Source organism: Tenrec ecaudatus, chromosome 5 (genome assembly GCF_050624435.1).
Source record: "Tenrec ecaudatus isolate mTenEca1 chromosome 5, mTenEca1.hap1, whole genome shotgun sequence".
NCBI classification, from domain to species: Eukaryota; Metazoa; Chordata; class Mammalia; order Afrosoricida; family Tenrecidae; genus Tenrec; species Tenrec ecaudatus.
Window position 1 is genome coordinate 181294376 of NC_134534.1, and position 20393 is coordinate 181314768.

General features: G+C 48.8%; 1 protein-coding gene across 1 annotated transcript in view; it reads left to right on the plus strand.

The window, feature by feature from the left end:
• The first annotated feature begins 14993 nt into the window (after positions 1-14993).
• The window catches only part of MKX (mohawk homeobox), a 99974-nt gene continuing 94574 nt past the window's right edge, over positions 14994-20393 (plus strand). The window contains exons 1-2 of the mRNA XM_075550805.1: positions 14994-15249; positions 16970-17129. Coding sequence (XP_075406920.1) covers positions 15062-15249; positions 16970-17129 — 348 coding nt within the window. The 5' untranslated portion in view covers positions 14994-15061. The remainder of the gene's footprint in view (positions 15250-16969; positions 17130-20393) is intronic.

A 20393-nucleotide genomic window follows, 5' to 3' on the forward strand; every position in this document is an offset into this window, starting at 1 on the left:
ATGTATAGACTAAGATATAAGATTTGAAAAAGGCACTGACTTAGAGAAAGATTATTAACCTAGAAAATCAGGGTACCAGACAACTTGTACCACATTATCTCGTTTTTGTAAAAAGGCATACATACATATATCTCACATTATTTCATTCACCAGTGCTAGCTATCAAAACGTCTAAAAGAACAAATCTCTAGATTGGGGCACTCCCAGCCAAAGCACACGACCCCTTTTATGATTCGTGAAAGAAATTAACTTTATGACCAAAGCCACATGTGTGCACTGAGAAAATTAGAAAACATGATAGGCAAAGATAAGAACATAAAAGCACTATATTCCTGCTGCTAACTGATGATCTCAGCTAAGCCACACAACACCCCTTGTTATACACAAATAACTGTCCTTCGGGTCTGTGCACAGGTTCCACATGAGCACAAATTAGGTGTTCTGAATTTCCCATTGGCACAACCTTACCCATAATTCATGATCTACACGATGGAATGTCTCTGCATAGTTAATAAGACGTAAGTGAGCATCTTGCTGATATTTCGGCTTTCAATCAATATCCATCTGACATCAGCAATGGGATTCCCCATTCCATGTCCTCTGGTGAATCTGGCTCCAATTTCTGGAAAGTTCCCCTGTTGATGTATTGCTGCAACCAATAAAAAAAATAATCTTGAACCTAACTTGGAAGTGGTACTAATGTTCTTGTTCAGTAATTTCTGCATTCTGTAAGATCGCCTTTCTCTGGAATAAGAACAGACATGCATCTCTTCCAGTTGATCTTCCACATTTCTTAGAACAGGCAAGTGAGCGTCTTTGAGCATTACATCTATCTCAAGTGAGATTCAGTCAGTTCTGGGGGCTTGGTTTTCACGCATATTAGATCAGATACTACCTACTGAGATGGTTGGATATTGAGCAATTATTTTATAGTGCAGTGACCATGTATGTCTTCCATCGTCTTTTGATGCTACTACGTGCATTGTTCAACACTGGTCCAGTGAATACTTCAATACTGCAACAAGAGATTTTTTTCTTCTCCAGCTCTTTCACCTTGAACTCTGCTGCGCGTGCACTTCCATTTTGATCTTCTAACTCCAGGTCCTTGTGTGTGTCATGCTCTTGTTTCGTCTTCTCGCGCTGTCCTTTAAAATCTTCTGTTCTTCTCTGCCATTTACTTCAGCTACTCCTACGTGCAAGAGCTAGTTTCTGAATCTCCTGTGACATCCATTTTTATCTCTTATTCCCCACCCCCTTTTCTTTTTAATGGCCATTCGCTCTCCCCCCCCCCACCCGAGTGATGTTGTTGGTGTCATTCCACACCTTGTCTGGGATGATGGTGCATGCATTCTCTTTTAAAATTGCATGTTGCCTGGGCAGGGCTGTGTAATGAGCCTGCGTTCTCCTGTACTTCCTGGCGGGGGGGCTGGCATGTATTCATCAGTGTGGGATCATTGGAGGGTAAACTCATGGAAAGCCTCCAGTAAATGCAGTTTCCTTTTAATTCACCAGAGTCAAGCTTAATTAATCCGTGAAGAACATTCCCAACAACTGCTCTTGGAGGTGGTGGGGATAAAGGTGATCAAGTCGGTTCTGACACGGAGCATTCTTCTGTACAACAGAATGAAGCCCTGGTCCTACCCCATCCTCCTAACTGTTGGGTTTAATCCTATGGTTGCAGCCAGTGTATCAAATCCTGCATCGAAAGGCTGCCTCCTTTTCCCTCACACTCCCCGGGAGAAAGACAAGGCTGTCTGTTCCCATAAAGAAGCACAGCCCCATGGAGCAGTTCTACTTTGTCCCATTGGGTCACTATGATTTGGAATTGTCTTGATGACGATGGATTTTTTTTTTTTGTCCATCTAGTCTTATTTCCTGGAAGTGCCTGGTATTTGTTTCCTGGTTTTTCTAATGCATAGTTCTGGAGGGAGCCGGGTGTCAGGAGTTAGAGAAATCAATGCAACAGGTAACAGTTGCACAGGGCAACCAAAGAACAGGTTGGCACAACTGAGTAATTCTCTATATGTAGACATCCTTCACTTTTCAAAAGGTCCCTGTAAGTCACTTTGCTTTCACGAAGGAGCTGTGTTTTTAATAACCAGACACAATCCAAAAGATTTTGCTTTTGTGAGACAAGGATGAGACGCATTTGTACTCCAACGAGGTAAAGAGGCAGCAGGCACCTTGAGCAGCCAGGTGCTTCACCAAGCTCGTTCCCTCGTTCGATGCACTCAGCCTTGAACCATCATGGCTTTGAACTGTGTCTGGGGACTCTACATTAGTGTCATTTTAGGTTTTCTGTGTGTTCTTTAGAATGATTTGGTGGGTTGTTTTGAGAAGGGGGGTCTCAAGGGAAAAGCAAAGCAGCAACAACAAAAAATTCAACTCACTGCCCTCGAGAGGCTTGTGACTCATAGAGACCCTATCGGACAGGGGAGAACTGCCCCGGTGGGTTTCCCAGACTGTAACTCTCAGAGGGGCGAAAGCCTCGTCTGTCCCCATGGGAACAGCTGGTGGTCCTCCTCCTCTATCCCACCAGGGCTCCTTTTGGGTTCTAGGAATGATCATTTTCCCCAGTGTAAATTCACGGTGGTGACTTCACTCCCCACCACGTTGGCTTCTGCAGCGTTAGCGAGGAACACTGTGCTTCTGGATAGTGGAGAAACCTGTACATATAAATCTAGACAAATCGTTCATGAAACCTGACACCCGCACTTTCCACTGAGCCTGAGCCTTGAAAATAGTTTTAGCCACCCCCCCAAAAAAAGTGAAAGGAAAACTTCAGCTTTATATTAAAATTTGCCTTTATAAATTATATTTTTCTCCTCCGCTCTTAATAGACAATTTGAGTATCTCAGAATAAAGAGCGCGTCGTATCATTTAAATTTTTCTATGTTGCCTTTCATGGAAATACTTGATGAAAGTATATTCAAACTCTGGACACGTTTAGTGGTTACGTTTTACTTGCAATCCTTTAGTGCACGGAGTATGAGGGAAGTTGATTATAACACCAGGAGTGGATTTTTGCTAATGGGGCAAAAAAGAATGAATGGAACAAATATACTATAATCTGCAAATTATGTCTCCTTGTTTTTATTACTCGTCTAAACGTCGCCAGCCCAGCAACGGCATCCCCAGACATGTGCAGTGTGGGCTCAGTGCATTCATCTTTGATACCGTGCCAACAAAAATCAGAGCCTTACACATGGTTTTTGATTTCTCATTAACGAGGTCGATTTGTCCAGGTTGGGCGATGGGACGTAGTTGACTTAACAGTTTTTCTAGCTTGGCTTATAGTTTTTAAATACTTCGCCATATGGTACGTGGGCGTTCATTTGTACACTTGCCTTGGGCGACATAATGTGAGGGACAGGCCCGGCAACCACAGCAAAAGGCGCAAGACGAAACAAAACAACAGAGCGCAGACAAAACAAGAAGAGGAGCCCGGGGCGCAGAGGTCAGTGTCGTCTCCGAAGGCTCCTCGGTCCCCTTGAGAATGAGTGACTTCTGTTCATGCTGTGTCTGCTTCTAAAAGACACCCACATTTCAGGCTGCCGGGGGCTTTTCTAACGCGGGTTGTTTTGTGCTGCTGGCCCGCTCGTTGCCCAGTACGAGGATGTTCTCCAGATCCGGGGAATGTTCAGAATGTCCTGCGTAGGGGCGTTTCGGTGTGCGCGCACACAGAAGGCAAGCAAGAAGCCCAGCTTCTGTGGCCATGAGATTGGGACTGGGTCACACCATCCTTTGGCAGGTGACACTGAGTGCCACTTGCTTCGCCCCAGAATAAATACGTGCCGTGTCCAGAAGGAGACACGAACACGTTGACTTGGGATTCCCTGGTGTTTAACAGGAGCAAAAAGGAGTGTGACTTTGTGTTTAACTGTGTTTACAGCCAAGCTTTTTCAACTCTCGCTGCTCTCTGGTTCCCTCACGGTGTCATGGTTAGGTGACTCAGCACCCAAACCCTGGTGCCTCACTTGGTTCAAATCCTGCCTCCCTCAGTCAGAGAGTTTCGGTAATTCTAAGTCCCAGAGTCTTTGTCTGCAGAAGCGGGTGTCTCTTCCAAAGGGCGGCGGTGAGAATGGCATGAGTTAAGTGCCTCGGACAGTGAGTGCACTGGAGTAGGTGGCACCCCTGGGTGTCCCAAGTGGAGAAGTACCAGGCTGCTACGCACCACGTCAAAGACGAACACAGTTCATTGCCATTGCACATGTCTCTATAGTCTGCTGCTGGGCTGGCAGTATTTGGAGGAGTCATAAAAGGAGACATAATTTTTTAGATTATTTTCTACTTATTCCATTCATTTCTTTTCGCCTTAGCGACGTGGTAGTCAACATTCTCTCGTCGTCTGTGCCCTAAAGGGTAGCAAGTTCAACGTACCCACTACTAAAGGGTCCATCATTTGAACATATTTTCATCGACTGTCCATTAAAGTAAATATGGAAAAAATTAAAATGCCATGAGGTGTTCTTTTTATTCTGAGATACTCAAATTATCTATTAGGGTTAAGACGAGAAACTTAAAAGAACTATAATCAATAAAGACACAGTTTAACTTCATGCCTCAGAAGAAAGCCTTTCTTTCAGCTACAGAAAACCCCGTGGGGCTTAATTCTATTCTGTATCCCTGGGGTTGCATCCAGTTAGAACCTACTTGCAGTCGACTAGTTGGATTTGATTATTTTTTCTCTCTCAGCACTAGATACCTTTTAAATATATCTATAATTAGACCCCCATTAGTAAGAGTCTCAAAGAGCATTTTCGAGAGCTATGTCTTGACCTTACTGCTGCTGCAGGTTCAAGGAGAATTTGGGACATTTGAACTCTTAGGTCTTCCCTTACCCGGACTTAGGGCTATTTGAATTGAACAATGAATTACATAACACCTTTGCGTTCCTCCTCCCTTTCCTGTAGCGCAAACTCCTTTCTAAACAGGAGTCGCAGTCACCGACAATATCACCTCCTCCCTCCCCCCACCCCCCTACCCCGCCCCCTGCCCTAGGTAGTGTCATGGGCTAAATCACTCAGCTGCTGACCCAAACATCGGATGTTTGGTTCCACCCGGAGGTTCTGGAGGGAAAAGGGGCTGGCAACCTACTTCCCAAACAGCAGCTGGGGGAACCCCTCTGGGGCACAATGCTCCTCCGGCACCAAGGAGGCACCGGGAGTTGGCGCAGACTCCTTGGCACCAGGAAAGCACATTTAGCAAGAGTCTGTGCAGAATCCAAACACGATCCTTGAACACCAGGCTCACTGTGGCGGCCTCCTGCGAAGCTCTGAGTGTTGTCCCCTCCTGCCAGCTGCCTGGCCTCCAGAGCCGAGGCCCAGCGACTTAGGCAAGAGTTTGTTTCCTTAGAAGCTGCAGACGCTTCTCACTCCAAACCAAACCCAAACACATTGTCATCAGGTGGCCTCCATTCCAATCCAAGGCAGCCCTTAGCACAGAGCAGAACCACCCACCCTGGGTTCTCCTGGCTGTGAATCTTTAGGGAAGCAGGTTCCGCTGGTGAGTTGGGGCCACTGACCTTTTCTGTTAGCTGCGAAGCTCTTAACCACTGCACCACTGTGTCTCATCTCTCGTCGTAAGTCCCAACGATGACTTTGGTAGGAGCCCTGCTTGTGCAGTGATGATGTGTTAGAGCAGCGGTTCTCACCCTTCCTAATGCCGCGACAGTGCCTCCTGGGGTGGTCACCCACCGCCACAAAATTATTTTCATTGCTACTTCATCGCTGTCATTTTGCTAGTGTTATGAACTGGGTGACCACTGTGAAAGGGTCGTTGAACCCCCAAAGGGGTCGCAACCCACAGATTGAGAACCACTGTGTTAGCCTATTAACGGCAAGGTCAGCCGTTTGAAACCACCAGCTGTTCAGCGGGAGAAAACTGAGGCTTTCTACTCCCATAAAGAGTTACAGTCTCAGAAACCCACAGAGGCAATTCTAGCCTGCCTTACAAGGTCACTCTGAGTTGGGATCACAGTGAGCTTGAGAAGGATTATTTTACTGCAGGTATGACAAATCTGTTCACAGCATCTCTCTCCTCCAAACCCCTCTCCCTTCAGCACCTTAACAAACAGATCATCAGGGGGAGATGGCGGGCGGGTTTGCGGAAGCACAAAGGGGATGAAAGGGAGGAAGGTTTTGCGGGTCCTGTTTCCATACTTTTTCCCCCAAGGAAAGGCCTCGCCCTGAAGTTTGGGGTATAAAATTTGAAAACAGCCTGATGTAAGAGGTGAAAATACTGTTTTTCAATCAGGCTCAGATTTCTGAAATAATGCGCTTTTTTTCGGGAAGGATGTTGGTAATAGGGTTACAAAGTTTTTAGCAGACACATAAAATGTTTGTCCTATTGTCTTCCAGCTCCCTCATGCATTTCCACAGACGGTTTGTAGACTTACTGAATCCCAGCAATGTTTCTATCAGATACTCCGAAACACTTTGGATGAAGCAAAGTGTTTTCCTGTACTTTCTTAACAGGTTCATAAGCTAGGCGAGTTGTATGGCTTTTAGATCAAAATTTGATGAAGTTCTTGGCACAGGACTTTGCATGCAGGTGCTCCATACATTGCTATTCTTGATTAATAATGAGAAAACATTTTTTTAAATAGTTAAACCTTATGGGTAGGTCAGCAAAATAAATAAATAACTAACAGTAGTCCTTGAAAATTCATTTTAACTTTTCTTTGAAATTCAGACTCCATGATTATTAAAAAAAACCCATAATTATCCAAATCCAAACACCAGGACTGTGTGTGCAGGTACATTACTGTCTTAAAAAAAACTCATTAAATTGATGCAAATGTATATCCTTGTGATCATGAATAAATGTTTTAAATACTAAAAAAAAAAAGAATAAGGGACTACTTCATGGTTTAAAATCAGGACAAGTGTGTGTTAATGTTGTATCCTCTGATCATCGTTGTTTAATCTGTATGCTGAGCTAATAATCAGACATTTTCTAGCTATATATTTTTATTAAAAATCAAGCCAAATGCCCCCCCAAAAATTAATTCAGTACTATATAAAGTAAATATAATGCAGGTGATTCTCTAAGCACATGCAACATCTTCTCAAAGGTGGAAGAAAAAAACACTTCCTGTGTAATCTTTCTAGACTTCTCTATTAGGGCAGGTCTGTGGTATGCGTTGGGGTGAGCCCACCCCCACCACTAATCACGGGCTCATTAAGCACAATTGTACGGTTGAAATATATATTAAAGTCATCGAGAGCATGAGCGATAGAAGAGAGCGTCAAACAATGGAGTCAGACACATTACATGGTAGCATGCTCACCTCAGCCCCTCTTGATGGTCCACGTGGAGAGAGGGGGAAGGGAAGGAGGGCAAGGGGAAAGGGAAACAGGGAAGAGTGAACCACCAGAGTCCAGGGAGGGAGAGAGGAGAGGGAGAAGCAGGGGTGGGGTGGAGGGGTCTCTGTTAATAACGCAGGCCTATATCCCTTTTGGGGGCATGCAAGCCCCCTAATTACAGGTAAAGACATATGTCACTGGGAGGGGTTGCACTATGTCACACAGCAGTGAGGGGGTGGTCTAGGGACACACAAGCAATAGGAAGAGGAGGGATTGGGGGTATACATGTGACAAGCTGGGCGGATCCTAGATTTAGGGTGGCATCTTAACTTTGGCTGTCACAGAGCTGGTTTGACTTGTTCCCTGGTTCAACTGATAGAGACCATTACTGGTAGGGTGTGAACTCCACCTACAGGAACCAAGTTAATGGTCTCAGGGAGAAATAGCTCATTGTCCCCCAGCAGTAGGGAGCAGGCCCACCCCTTGGGGGGGGTGTGAGAGAGCAGTCTGGCAGTGATTGCCTTCAGGGAGGATGTCTGTAAGCATCTGACCTCCCCCCACATAGCTCTTGTCATCATCATATAGAACGCAGTTTTCTTAAACTCACCTAAAACTAAAACCCAACCCACCGCCATCGAGTGGATCCCATCACGTAATCACTCTGAGTAAGGTTTCCAAAGCCGTCCATGGTTAAGGTTGCAGACCGCCTCTTCCTTTCCCCTGCCCGTGTCATTGGTGGATTTGAACTGCTGACCTTGTGGTTAGTAACCCAATGCTTAACCTTCAGCCCACTAGAGTTCTTTGAAGCCCACTCATGGCGACTGAAATGCTGGTCAAGCAGGTGTGCATCACCTAGCGTATAGTTAAGTTCCTCTGGCAAAGACACCTCAAACGACAGTGACTTTGCTAAGGGTTAGTTTACTTCCCTCCCATCTCAGTCTAGATCTGAGGGGCAGCGCATTATCACTCTGGAGCCTAGTCTGGCCAGACGCCGGCTGGTTTCTGTGTCTGACGTAAGAACCGCTTTCAGATTATTTAGAAGGGTAGGGGGTAGGGGGTGGGGGTGGGGGAATCAAAGGAAGAATAATAATTTATGGTACATGAAAACTATTTAAAATTCACTCTTTAATGTACCTGAAACCAGTGACAGGAATTCATTGACTCATTGATTGCAAATATTGTCTGTGAACGCTTCCACAGTGGCAGAGTTAAAGAATTGTGACAAGAAGTCACAGGACTCCTAAAGTCTGAAAACATTTGCTATCTGGTCCTTTACAGGACAAGCTTGCCAAGGCCAAGTCTAGCTTGTCAGGGCAGCTCTCACCCGCTGCTGCCATTTAAAGCCCCAGGTTCTTTCCACCTTGTGGCTCTGCTGTCTCTCATGTGGCTTTCAGCTCCACTGACACTGCACCACGGTCCTATCCCTGCCCTTGGAAGCAGGGACAAGTTCAAGGAGAGCACTAACAATTTCCTTTCAAACCTGTGAAGACTATGGGGCACACGTCACGTCTGTTCACGTTCCTTTGGCGGTCTATCCATATCCTGCACAGAACGAGAAAATGGGTGCAGGCAGGGCAGATTCGAGGACATCAACCAAAAGCTTAATGTGGCTTAATAATAAGCTTAATATGGCTTAACAATAAGAAGCTCAAACATCTATTAAAACATTTGAAGACTCTATGGGTTCGTAGGGGTTGCTCCACTCCAGTAAAACCCATTTCTGTGGAGTGGATTCCGGTTCATAGCAACCTAGAACTGCTGGGTTGAGATGCTAAGCAAAAGGCTGATCCCTAGGGAAAGGGGAGCCGGTCTGCTCCTGTAAGGATTCACAGCCTCAGAAATCCTCTGGAGCGGTTCACGATGAGTAGGAATCAACTCAACTATTGTTTGGTTTGGTGAGACTATTCCGTTTCAAACACAGAGAGTACTCTTGGCCTAAGGCGAAAAGTTATCTCTGTATTGACAGATTGCACCACGCAGCAACTCCATAGATATTTCTAGGGGGATGGTTAAATAGTGAGGCTACAATGGAAGCAGTGCTGCCAACCATGCCTGAGCTTGCGTGCTAACAGTAAGACTGGCAGTTCACGTTCATGTCACGGTGCCTCGGAAGAAAGGCCTGCCAATCTACTTCCCAAAATTCAGCCATTGAGAACCCTATGGAAAACCATTACACTCCGGTGCACATGGGGTTACCACCATGAGTCAGAATCTACTCAAAAGCTCCTGATTTTATGTAGTGCAAAAAAAGGCATTGTACATCTATGTACTAACATGAATGTCCTCTGTGGAAGGATTGAGTGGCTCAAAGCATAATATTTACCCTGTGATCCCATTTGTTTTATAGAGTACTGGAAAACAAAACCACGAACTTTTGTTTATATCACTGTACATAAATGCATAGGAAAAGGTTGAAAGAATGCACCCGAGACCAGCAGTGCCCACTTCTGGATGGCAGGCTCTGAGACATGCCATCCAGTAGAGGTGACTGAACTAGACTTTTGTTTGTACTCTGCTACTTCAGTGTTTGAAAGGGCATTATGGAAAAGACCTTCTCTGTGAGGAAGTATAGTTTCTATTTAGTTACTTAAAATGAAATTATAAACAGAGGAAACATGCTTGTGAGACACTTTTGTGCCAGCCCGTGTACTCGTGTGCTCACATGTTCCTGCTGGTATCCGTATCCGCCTGTGCCCTCCGACTGGTAGCTCCGCAAGCCTAACGGAACAAGTGCAGTGTGAAGCTCCTATTTGTTCACTAATTTACTATTCCGTACCATTCAGGAAGGAAGTGAGCCATGGAATTTGTCACTCATTTTACTGCCTCTAGGGAGTAACTGGACAAGGATGGTGAAAAGAACTAATTTTCAAAAACTCGGACCAAATATTTGTTCTGAAAAAGCAGCATACTTTAGTAACATATCAAAATGCTAAAAATGAAGTCCCTTCTCCTTTCCTTCTTTACTAAAAAGTAAACATTTCTTATATTTATATTTATAACTAGATTAAACAGAATACATCAAGATTTTTGTAAGTGATCTCAGTTTTCTAAGTTTATCAATAGCGATGACCATACTCTCACATTATATATATATCCTAGTAACAGTGTAAGGCAAGTTTGTGATAAAAGTGTTATCTTTATTTTACACTTCAGCAAATGCAAATATAAAATCTCCCAAAAGATATAGGCATCCCTTAAATTTTCTAGTAGTGCTTTCTAACACTGGAATTTGTTTTAGCTTGTAAGTTTAAGAGCATTTTATATACCGAAGTTGGAAGATAACATAAGAAGCAGAGTAAAATTCATTTTAGAGGGTGAAAATTAATATAGTGATAAGTGGATTTTGACTATGGGTTAAGATAAAGTAGCTATTTTCATCTTGAATAGAGGAGGACATTTGCAAAAATAAAATTTTGGTCTTGGACTAAGTATATACTCATCTTTATCCTAAACAACAGTTCTCCACACTTTCATTTTTAAATAGACTACTTCATTTGAAAATACATTTGATTAAATCATAGTCGACAGGAATTATTCTATATTAATTATTAATGACTTCACCAGAGTTTTACTAAGGTATTAGTAAGGTATGAGTCCTAGGCAATCTCACAGTATATTTTTCAGAAAGACTTTTTGCTGTATATTTTATATCAGACTTTAAGGAAAACAAATATCACATTTAAATATATGTTAAGCCTAGGTCCTCTCAATGCGTCTTTGAATCATGCAAATAGTTCAATATTAAAACGACATGATTTATTTGTCCTAGTCTAGCAATCTAGTGTCTAGTGGGTAGTTGAATAATTCAGCAGAGTCGAGAGCCATTGGGAGCGAGTGCACACAAGCAGCTTGTTGCTTTCCATCAGAGAACTGACTAACAATTAGGCCAGTGGGACAGCGTCACAGCTCATTCACTGCAATGTAACCAACATCACCCGGGGAGACCACAGAAGAGAAAGTGTTCCTCTCCTCCCATGAATTTTCAATTAGGTCTGCTTTTGCCACGGAACCTATTACAGAACTTTGGGGGCTGAAACACTGTGGGCTAGCCTTACTACTTCTGTGTCCCTCAGCGCGGTTTGTCCTGACTCCACAATACAGCAAGTGGAGTGAAGGGCCATCGGCAAGTTCTATAATATAGAGGACAGAGGCTCTCCAGAAACATGATCAAATGATATTTACCTCCCTCGGCGCAATAAAAATGAAAATATATGGCCCTTTCTGCTTTAGATTGGGCCCCAGTTTAACTATTTTGAGAAATAGTGTACTTGGAAATTCATGGTGTTATTCGTCTTGAAAATAATAGCTTCAGAACGCATTTCAACCACTTGCAGGCTAGGGAAAAAGAGATATAGTTTGGTGGGCCACGGCCCCGGCGCTAGCTGCCTTTGCAGGAGAAAAGGACCAACGGGTTTGGGAAAATCTTCTTTTGCTCTTCAGTGAATAGGTGTCATTGGACAGCAGGAGGAGGCCGGAGTTTGGGGGGGAATAGTTTTGCTCAGTGCCTTGGTGCTGCTGCTTTACGCTCTGAGCTTCCAGTTGCCCCCAAATGACAACTTTCTTGGGGGGCACTCTTGGATTTTAAAGAAAGGGCCAAGTTATCATTGATGAGAGACCTAACTAGCCAGAATTCTTTCAAATTCCGTTCCCTTTGGCTCCACGTAGACCTCCGGCTGGGGCATCGCCATCTTTTCCACACCTTGACCATGCAGGTCGAGCACCTAGGCTCCCCGAGTCCCTGGTTTCTCACCCCGCCAATCCTCGGCAGGCTGCGAGCCCAGCTTCTCCGGGGCTAACTGGGAACGGTGGACGTGCGTGCGCGCCCAGCCTTGACTAACACATCCCGGACCTCTGTAGCCCAAGCACGCCGGCAAAGAGACTCCTTGGGCGCAGGGACGTCAGCTTTGACCCTCCAGTGCTGTGTGCGCTGCGCGAGATCTAATTCCACTCCAGCTAAACAGAAGTGGAGCACGTCGCCGGGGCCTCTCCCTCCAGCTGGAGAGAGGGATTTGCCTGGAGTCTCTCGGATCCCAGAGCCAGCACCGGCTGCTCCCGGCGCGGTGTCTCCAATTTCTCCCCTTAGTGCTGAGGAAACAGCCCCAGCGAGGAGGGCGAGGACGGCGGATCTGACAGCCGCGCTCCAGAGGGGAGCGGCCGCGGCTCCTGGGCCGGGGGTTCACGGCCGCTCCGGCGGCCGCGTGCGCGCGCGCGGGGGCTTCCCCTCCGCGTCCCGGGAACGTGGATAGCGCGCCCACAGGATGTTCGCCGGCTGGGCTCGGCAGTCGGGAAACATGAGAAGGCCTCGCTATTCCTGTTCCGGGGCCGCGCGCGCCGGGCTGGGCCATTAAAGCCGCGAGGCCGGCGGTGGCGGCAGTGAGCGCTTGGAGCCCGCGCGGGGAACATGCGGCGGGGATGGGACAACGCCTAGCCTCGAGCCGGGAAAGTCAGCCGTGCAGTCGCAGGCCGCCGGCCAGGCCGCCGCAGGTACAGCCAGCCCCGGGGTTGTGGCGTCCTGGCCAAGGTTTCGCGTGACCAGAAGCTCCCGATCTCGCTCCCATGCCTCTTCTGCCCCGTGCCCCGATCCCTCGCCTCTCCGTGCCCTCTTCTCTCCTCTCCTCCAAAGTCCACTGGGGACGTTGCCCAATGGAGGGTCTGCTCGGAGTTTCGGCGCCCACCTGGTCGCGCCCCCCCCCTTTGGAAATGATTCTTGGGCGTTGGGAGTGAGCTTCCCGGAGACCTTGGAGGGGGTCAGTAAGTAGAGAGCTGGACCCCAAAAGAGAAGCTGGGGGCCGCGCCCCTGGAGGAGGAGGTCTGGCGCCGCCGCCAGGGCATTCACGCGCGCGCCCCAGGGCGGAGTGCCAAAGATCTGAACTCTCAGACCTTTCCCGCCGGCTGCCACCGCGCCGCTCCAGGCCCGTCTGGTTCCCAGCCGAGCCAGACCGTTAGTTGAGGTAGCTCTCCGCGCCTTTGGGGCGGCCCGAGCAGGGTGCGAGAGGGCGTGTCCCGGGCTTCACGAGGAAAACCACGCCGCAGCATTCGGGGCGCGACTGGGATGGGGGAGGCGGCCACGGCCGTGCTGCGGCGGGGGAGTGCGATTTGCGAGCCGAGCGGCGCGGATGCAAATCCCCAAGAGCTCTGGTTTTCAAGGGCGAGTCCTGGTAGGACTGGGGCTGTGGGCGCGGGATTCATTGGGACCCATCACCAAGGCTGCGTACTCCCTGGGAGTCACGTACCTGGCTGCGCTGGAAGGACTCTTATCCCAGGTACCCGAGGCAGCCAGCAGAGGTCTGACTTGTCCTCCCCACAGATCTCCCAGGTAGCCGTCACTTCAGCGCTAGGGTCACGGCTGGGAAGGTAGCGCGTGGTCGCCGCGGTGGTGGCCGGAGGGCGCGGTGGGGGCGCTGGCGAGTGCGGGCGCTTTGCGCGGCTGGGCGTGTGTGCCGGGCGGGGTGGGGGACCCGGGCGGGGTGACGGGGCCACTGCCAGGGAAGGGGAGGCCGCTCAGTGAAACAGGACCTGCCACGAGACGCGAGGCGGGGAGATGGGGCGGGCGAGGGCGGCCGCGCTCTTCCGGACGGTGGAGCACCGACTGATCAGCGGCACCAACTTGCCCTTGACACCCGCCGGCGCGAGCAGAGGCTCTGGGCCGCCGTGACCTCGGAGGTGAGCTGGAGGCTGTCTCGGGAGGTGGCAGCCACTGTCGCGGCGCAGCCCCTGGGGTCACTAGCTCAGGACGCAGGGGCCATGGGCCGGGTGGTAAGCAGAAGCTGCGGACGCCTCAGCAGTCTCTGAAATTCCCTGGTGCGGTCCAGGAGAGGGGGCGAATGTGGCGGGGCTCCAGACTGGTGTTTCTGAAGGATGTGGGGTGCAGGGGACAGACGTGGGTGACCCTGGCTACCGGCTCTCCCGGGGACCTGCCCAGGCCCGCGCATTCTGCGGCGGGCAGCGTGGTGGTGGGAAGACTCACTCGTGGTAGAACAGACTGCAGTTGCCCCTGACGCCCTCTCCCCCATGGACTTCCAGTTCTGGAGTCCCTCCCTGACTTCCCCAGCCTCTATCCTCCACCCTAGATGACCTTAACCCCAAGAAGGGCGCTTAGGATTCAGCCAAATGAGTCAGGATGTAGAAACCACGAAAGTTCCGCAAATCCTGGTTTGCCCAAGGACTCATTAACGGGGTCCTGAGAATATAGCTGTTCAGGCTACGCACCCGATTCCCTCGCTTTCCATCCTCACCTTCCTAAAGGGCTGGGGCGAGCTTTAGGTTTCCCTTGAGCTTGAAGAACCAACCACTCGGGACTCGGCGCGCCTATCCTAGTCCGCTGTCAGCAACGTGCTTCTCAAAGAACAAACTCCAGACAGAGAAGCATCTTTGTGAATTACTTCCTTTTTTGCCCCGCAGGTAAATTTTTCATGCTGGAGGTTCCTTGGGGAACCAGATTCCGGAGGCAAAGAGGAAGTGTGTGTGTGTGTGTGTGTGTACACACACACACACACACACACACACACGAGATGATGTTGTTTGGGGGTGGGAGTGTACCACAGGTCAGGAAGGGCAGGCTTCCCCCAGCGAGGTACACCGCTTCCCTGCCCGGCCGCCTGCCAGGCGCCCAGTTCCGAGCCCGGGCCTGGAGGAGCGTGAGCCTCGCAGGGTAACGCGATGCGCTTCCTCTCCTAGAACCCGAGCCCTGCGGAGCCCGGCGGCCTGCTCCCGAGGCGCAGCGGCCGCGTGGCGGGCCTCTGCCAGCGAACATCATGAACACCATCGTCTTCAACAAGCTCAGCGGCGCCGTGCTTTTTGAGAACAGCGGAGCTCCGGAGCGGGAGCGGGGCAGCCGACCCTACGGAGGAGTCCTGGACAGTCCACGCGCGCGCCCGGAGGTGGGCATTCCCGACAGCCCGACCCTGAAGGACAACCTCGGCCTGAGACACCGGAGGACAGGGTATGCATAGTCCTCCCGGGACCCCCGACCCCTTAGTGCGCCCTGCCTGTAGCTGGGGGCTATGGGCCCTGGGTTTTCCCGGGAGGGCGGGTCTCTGGCCCTGGTTCTTGCGCATCTCATTTTGTGGTGTCAGCTTGTGCCACGGGAAGCTGTCGGTTAGTGGGAACTGTGCAGAGGACACTGGGAGCTGCCCTCCAGGGCCCCGATCCTTGGCCCTCCGGGATAAGGGGTTGCCTGTCTGGAGACCCTATAAAGTCGAGAAGAGCCAGAAACCACTCCGAGTGAGACTGGGCAGAGCCAGGCATTTGGGAATTCCCAGGTCAGGTCGACCCAGTCTTCTGTTCAGAAGGGCATTGGGGGGGCGGGCGGGCAGGGGGGCTCACCCTCGCGGGGTGTCTTGCTCTGTCTAGCCAGGGTGTCGGGAAGGTCGGCTCTCCTCCCTGCGCGCCCGGGGTGCGCGGACCCGGCCCTGCGGCGGCGAGCTCGGAAAGGGAACCGGAGAGCCAGCCGGGAGCAGCTGCGGCGTTGTTTTGGTTTAGCGGGGTGAGGGGCACCTTGGGGTGCAGGAGCTGGAGGGAAGGCGAGCTGCTCGCGCGTCCCTGCCAGATCTGGGCATCTCCTGGGATGCCCTGCTGGGGGAAGGGGGGCAGGGCTGGCGTCTCCCCTCCGCACGATTGCGTCAGCTGCTGGTTCGGCAGGTTCCGCGTTAGTAAAGTAACGGTTAGGTTTCGCTGCAAGGATACTACCATTCCATTCCGATGGGATTGCATTTCAAAGTCGTCTTTAAAGAGGAGAAAGCCCGGGAGGCGGCGGCGGCGCAGGCGCGTGCGACCCGGGGGTGGGGTTGGGAGGGCACTGTGGCGAGGGGGCCGGCGAGGCGACCCCTCTCGGAGCGGCCCAGGAGCGCAGCTTGGCGCCCGACTCCCTCTCGGCGGGTCCCCTTCCATCTGCGGTCCTTCAGATGGCGTTTTCCCCAGGTCTTTTTCATTTGCGAGGTGGGACCGAGCATTCCACTGGGCTCTTCCTTGCGCCAGGCGATGCCTAGCGTGGCTCCCTAGGTTTTACATCCTTCCTTCGCGAACCCTATCCCTTTGGACAATCTTCCCTCGTCTCGGAAGAAAAGGGGAGCTGGAGAGGAGCTGGGGTGTTGGGGTGGCAGTTTTCCCAGGCTCTATTCTCCCCACCCCGAGGGCGACCTTTCTGGTAACCACGGGCGACGGGAAGTCCGGGTAGCAGGTAGGAATTTCCTGAAGAACGGCCGGAAACCGGGACCTAGCTAGCCGGGCCCAGCCGCAAAGGGCGTGGTGCCAGGCGCAGGGAAGGATGGCAATGGGTCCTGCTGCCCCGAACGCAACTCAGGCAACGTTTTTATTCAAATCATGTAACCATCTTCTCCTAAACCTCTGAGCTCAGGTTTATGACTTTTCCACACCCCCCGTTAAAGATAAGGCCAGCCCACCAGGCTCTTTCAAATGGAGAGGTGCAGGAAAGATGCCCAAAAAGTAATGGAATCTCATGGCTCCTACCCTTGGCCATACTTCCCACGGGGTGCCACCTCCACCAGCCCGCCATTTAGATGTCCAGGGGTGCCGGGGTCTGGGTATCCCTTCCAGGCCAGCCTGCTGGGCTGTAGCTTCTGAAATGTTTGGAGACATGGAGGGTCTTGGTGGGGGCTGTCCCCTGCAGGCCGCTCACCAGCGCCTCCCCGCTTACGTGCTAGAGCCCGACAGAATGGCGGGAAGGTGCGGCACAAGCGGCAGGCCCTCCAAGACATGGCGCGGCCCCTCAAGCAGTGGCTTTACAAGCATCGCGACAACCCGTACCCCACCAAGACGGAGAAGATTCTCCTGGCCCTTGGATCACAGATGACTCTCGTTCAGGTAAGCAGCACCCACCAACACCGCGGCCATTCTCTTAGCACCAGGCAAGAGCGCAGCTGATTCTCCGCAGGGCGGGCCAGGCGCCAGAGGACTTCTCCCTGGGAAAGGCTGCAGGTGGAGGAGTGGGACAGAGGCAGACCTGATGCTCTGGGGGTGAATTCCTGCTGCTGGGGTTGAGGAGGGGTTGGTGCAGGCGCAGGCTTCTTCTGTTTGGGAAAACAAACCAGATTTCTCATCCTTATCTATCAGGACGGAGGGCTCTCTTTCGATGGCTGTTAGGGAGAGGAATGAAGGGCCCACTGCAGAGTTAGGACAAGGTAGCTAGGAATCCGGGGACTAGATGTGTGCAAACCAGCCACATGTGTACAGACTTACTCCCGCGTGGTTGGTAGGCTTTGGGTGTGCACCAGAATCACTGGAGGGCTTGTTAAAATATACACTGCTGGACCCCATCCCAGAGTTTTTGATTCCTTAGCTCTGGGGTGAGGCCCATCATTGACATTTCTAACAGGTGATGCTGAAGTTGCTGATCTTGTCGTTGTACAACAGACTCTTCCATAATGGGCCAGTAAGAAAGCTCAGGCCCAACTTTCAAACTTGCTATTACTGTCAGAGTTAAATGGCTGAAAGAGGAAGAAGTGAGTTTCTTACAAATATTTTTTAATTTTTTAAATAGGAGGGAGGCATTGTAGAACTTTTTGTTGATAAATAAAAATGGTTGCTCTATAAATTATCCCAGTCAGAAAAACTTCACTCAGGAAAATAAATGCTTGTGCTAAGACTTCAGTTCAAACAGGTGGGCTCTTGATTTTTAAGATCCTCTAATGATGGAGCTGTTTGTATAGTTCACAATGACATCAACAATAAAATACTCGGTTATTTTGGTCGATTACATAGCTCTGTATTTCAAGCTTGGCGTTCTTTCATACCAAGCCTGAATCCATTGCCATAGAGTGGATTCCAAGTCTGGATCCTAGGGGACATGGTGAAGCGGTCCAGGGCTTTCCAAGCCTGGAATCTTTACAGAAGAGGGTATCCCTTCCCTTCCACAGAGCAGCTGGTGGGTTCAAACTGCTCACCTTTGGGGTAGAAGCCAAACACTAACTACTGTGTTTTGATAACATATTTTAGAACATTTAAAAATTATAAAAAATAACATTATTTGCAGAGACTTTTAAATTTCTTACTTAACAGTTTTGTTTGTTGCAATACAAGTAATTGTAATTTTGATAGGGACCAAGATTATTTGGCCCCTCTACAGAGTTCAAGTGCATATAAAATATTTGTTTGGGGCATTTAGATCTTGGTAAGGCTATTCTTCTAATTTCTTTTGAATTCAAAACATTTTATATCTCTGACACTAGCTCTCAGAAAATAAAAATATATACAAGATGTATTTTTAAATGGTATAGAGATAATTATAATAAGAAGCCTTACCTCTATAATGATTTACAAATCTTACCATCAATGGAATTGGTTATTAACTGGTGGTTAAAAGGGAAAAACTCAAGTATAACTGAGGGAGGGAGGGAGGGAGGGAGGGAGTGTGTGTGTGAATACTGACAGTGTCTGAAACCCATAAGGGAAGTTCTAGTCTATCCTGTAGGTTTGCCGTGAGTCGTATTTGACTATATGGCAGTGAGTTTGGGGTATATACATACACACAAACATATATAAATATTGTCGTTCGGCACAGCTGTGTTGATTCAGACTCATATGGACCGTACATGTAACAGAACAAAATATACTCATGATTGTTGCTATATTTGTTCCCATGGTTGCAGCCACAGTGTCAACCCATCTTGTCAAGAAATAATGTACCTATAGACTCAATTGCCCCTAACAACAGCACGTATATACATGTATATGTATATATGCACAGATTTTTCTAAAGCACATGAAAAAAATCCTTTGTCTTTCAATTCCCTTTGTCCCATGAATTTTAAAGTCCGTGTGTGTGTGTGTGTGTGTGTGTGTGTAAATAGTATCATTTTATTATACTTATTCAATCTGTGTGCTGGGAAGCTCATCTCAGAAGCTGGACTAGATGAAGACGAACTCAGCTTCAGAATTTGAGGAAGTCCTCGGAGTGCAGGTGATACACGCTTGCTGAAAGCAAAGAGGTCTTCAAGGGCTTCCTAATGAAAATCAAAGACTAAAGCCTTCGATGTGGACTTCACCTCAACACCAGGTTGGATGTGCAGCCCACCCCCCAGGGGGACGAAGAACAGAAATGTGGATGAAGGAAGACAATGGACAGCAGGAGAGGCTAAATAAAAACAATAATATATACTTGGTCGAGGATTCACGAGGGTGGGAAGCTTGGGAGGGAGGAGGTTAAAGAGGAGCTGAGACCAAGGGTTCAAGTAGAAAGAAACTGTTTGGGAAATGTTGGTGACACCATATGTATAAGTGTGCTTAATACAACTGAATGATGAATTGTCGTAAGAAAAAATAATTGCACAACTGGACCAGGAAGCAGCATCTGATAAATGGAGAAAACTCATCAATGTTATTAAAGAGTGCATTTACATGGATCTGCAATCAATGCCCCTGAAAGCCGCAGTCCAGAAACCAAACTGCATATCACACTGGGGGAAATCTACAACAGAAAGACTTCTTTAAATTGTTAAAAATCAAAAAGGTCACTTTGAAGACTAAGTGATTTTGCCTGACTCAAACTGTGGCCTTTTCAATCACTTCATCTGCGTGAGAGAGCCGATCTGTGAAAATTAAGAAAGTCCAAAGGAGCATTGATACCTGTCAGTTACAGTGCTGGCAGAGAGCATTGGATGGACAGGGACTGCCAGCTGAACCATCAAAGCCGCGTTGGAAGAAGTACAGCCAGAATGTCCCTTACAAGAGAACACGGTGAGACGTCATCTCACATGTACTTTGGATTTACCTAGAGCAGTGGATCTTAGCCTGTCTCATGCAGTTCCTCATGTGGTGGTGACCCCAACCATAACATTATTTTCATTGCTACTTCATCACTGTCATTTTGCTACTGTTAAGAATTGCCATGTAAATATCTGATATGAAGGATGTATTTTCATTGTTACAAATTGAACATAATTATAAAAGCATTGTGATGAATCACAAAACAATATGTAATTCTACATTGTGAAATATTTCTTTCTAATGACAAATCAATTAAATTTTGTCGTGAAGCAGGGTGTAACATGGGTAAAAGTCTTCACACTGGGTACTCATAGGTGGGCATATCTGCATGTGGGTGGACCTGCTTGGAGACAGATAGAGGAG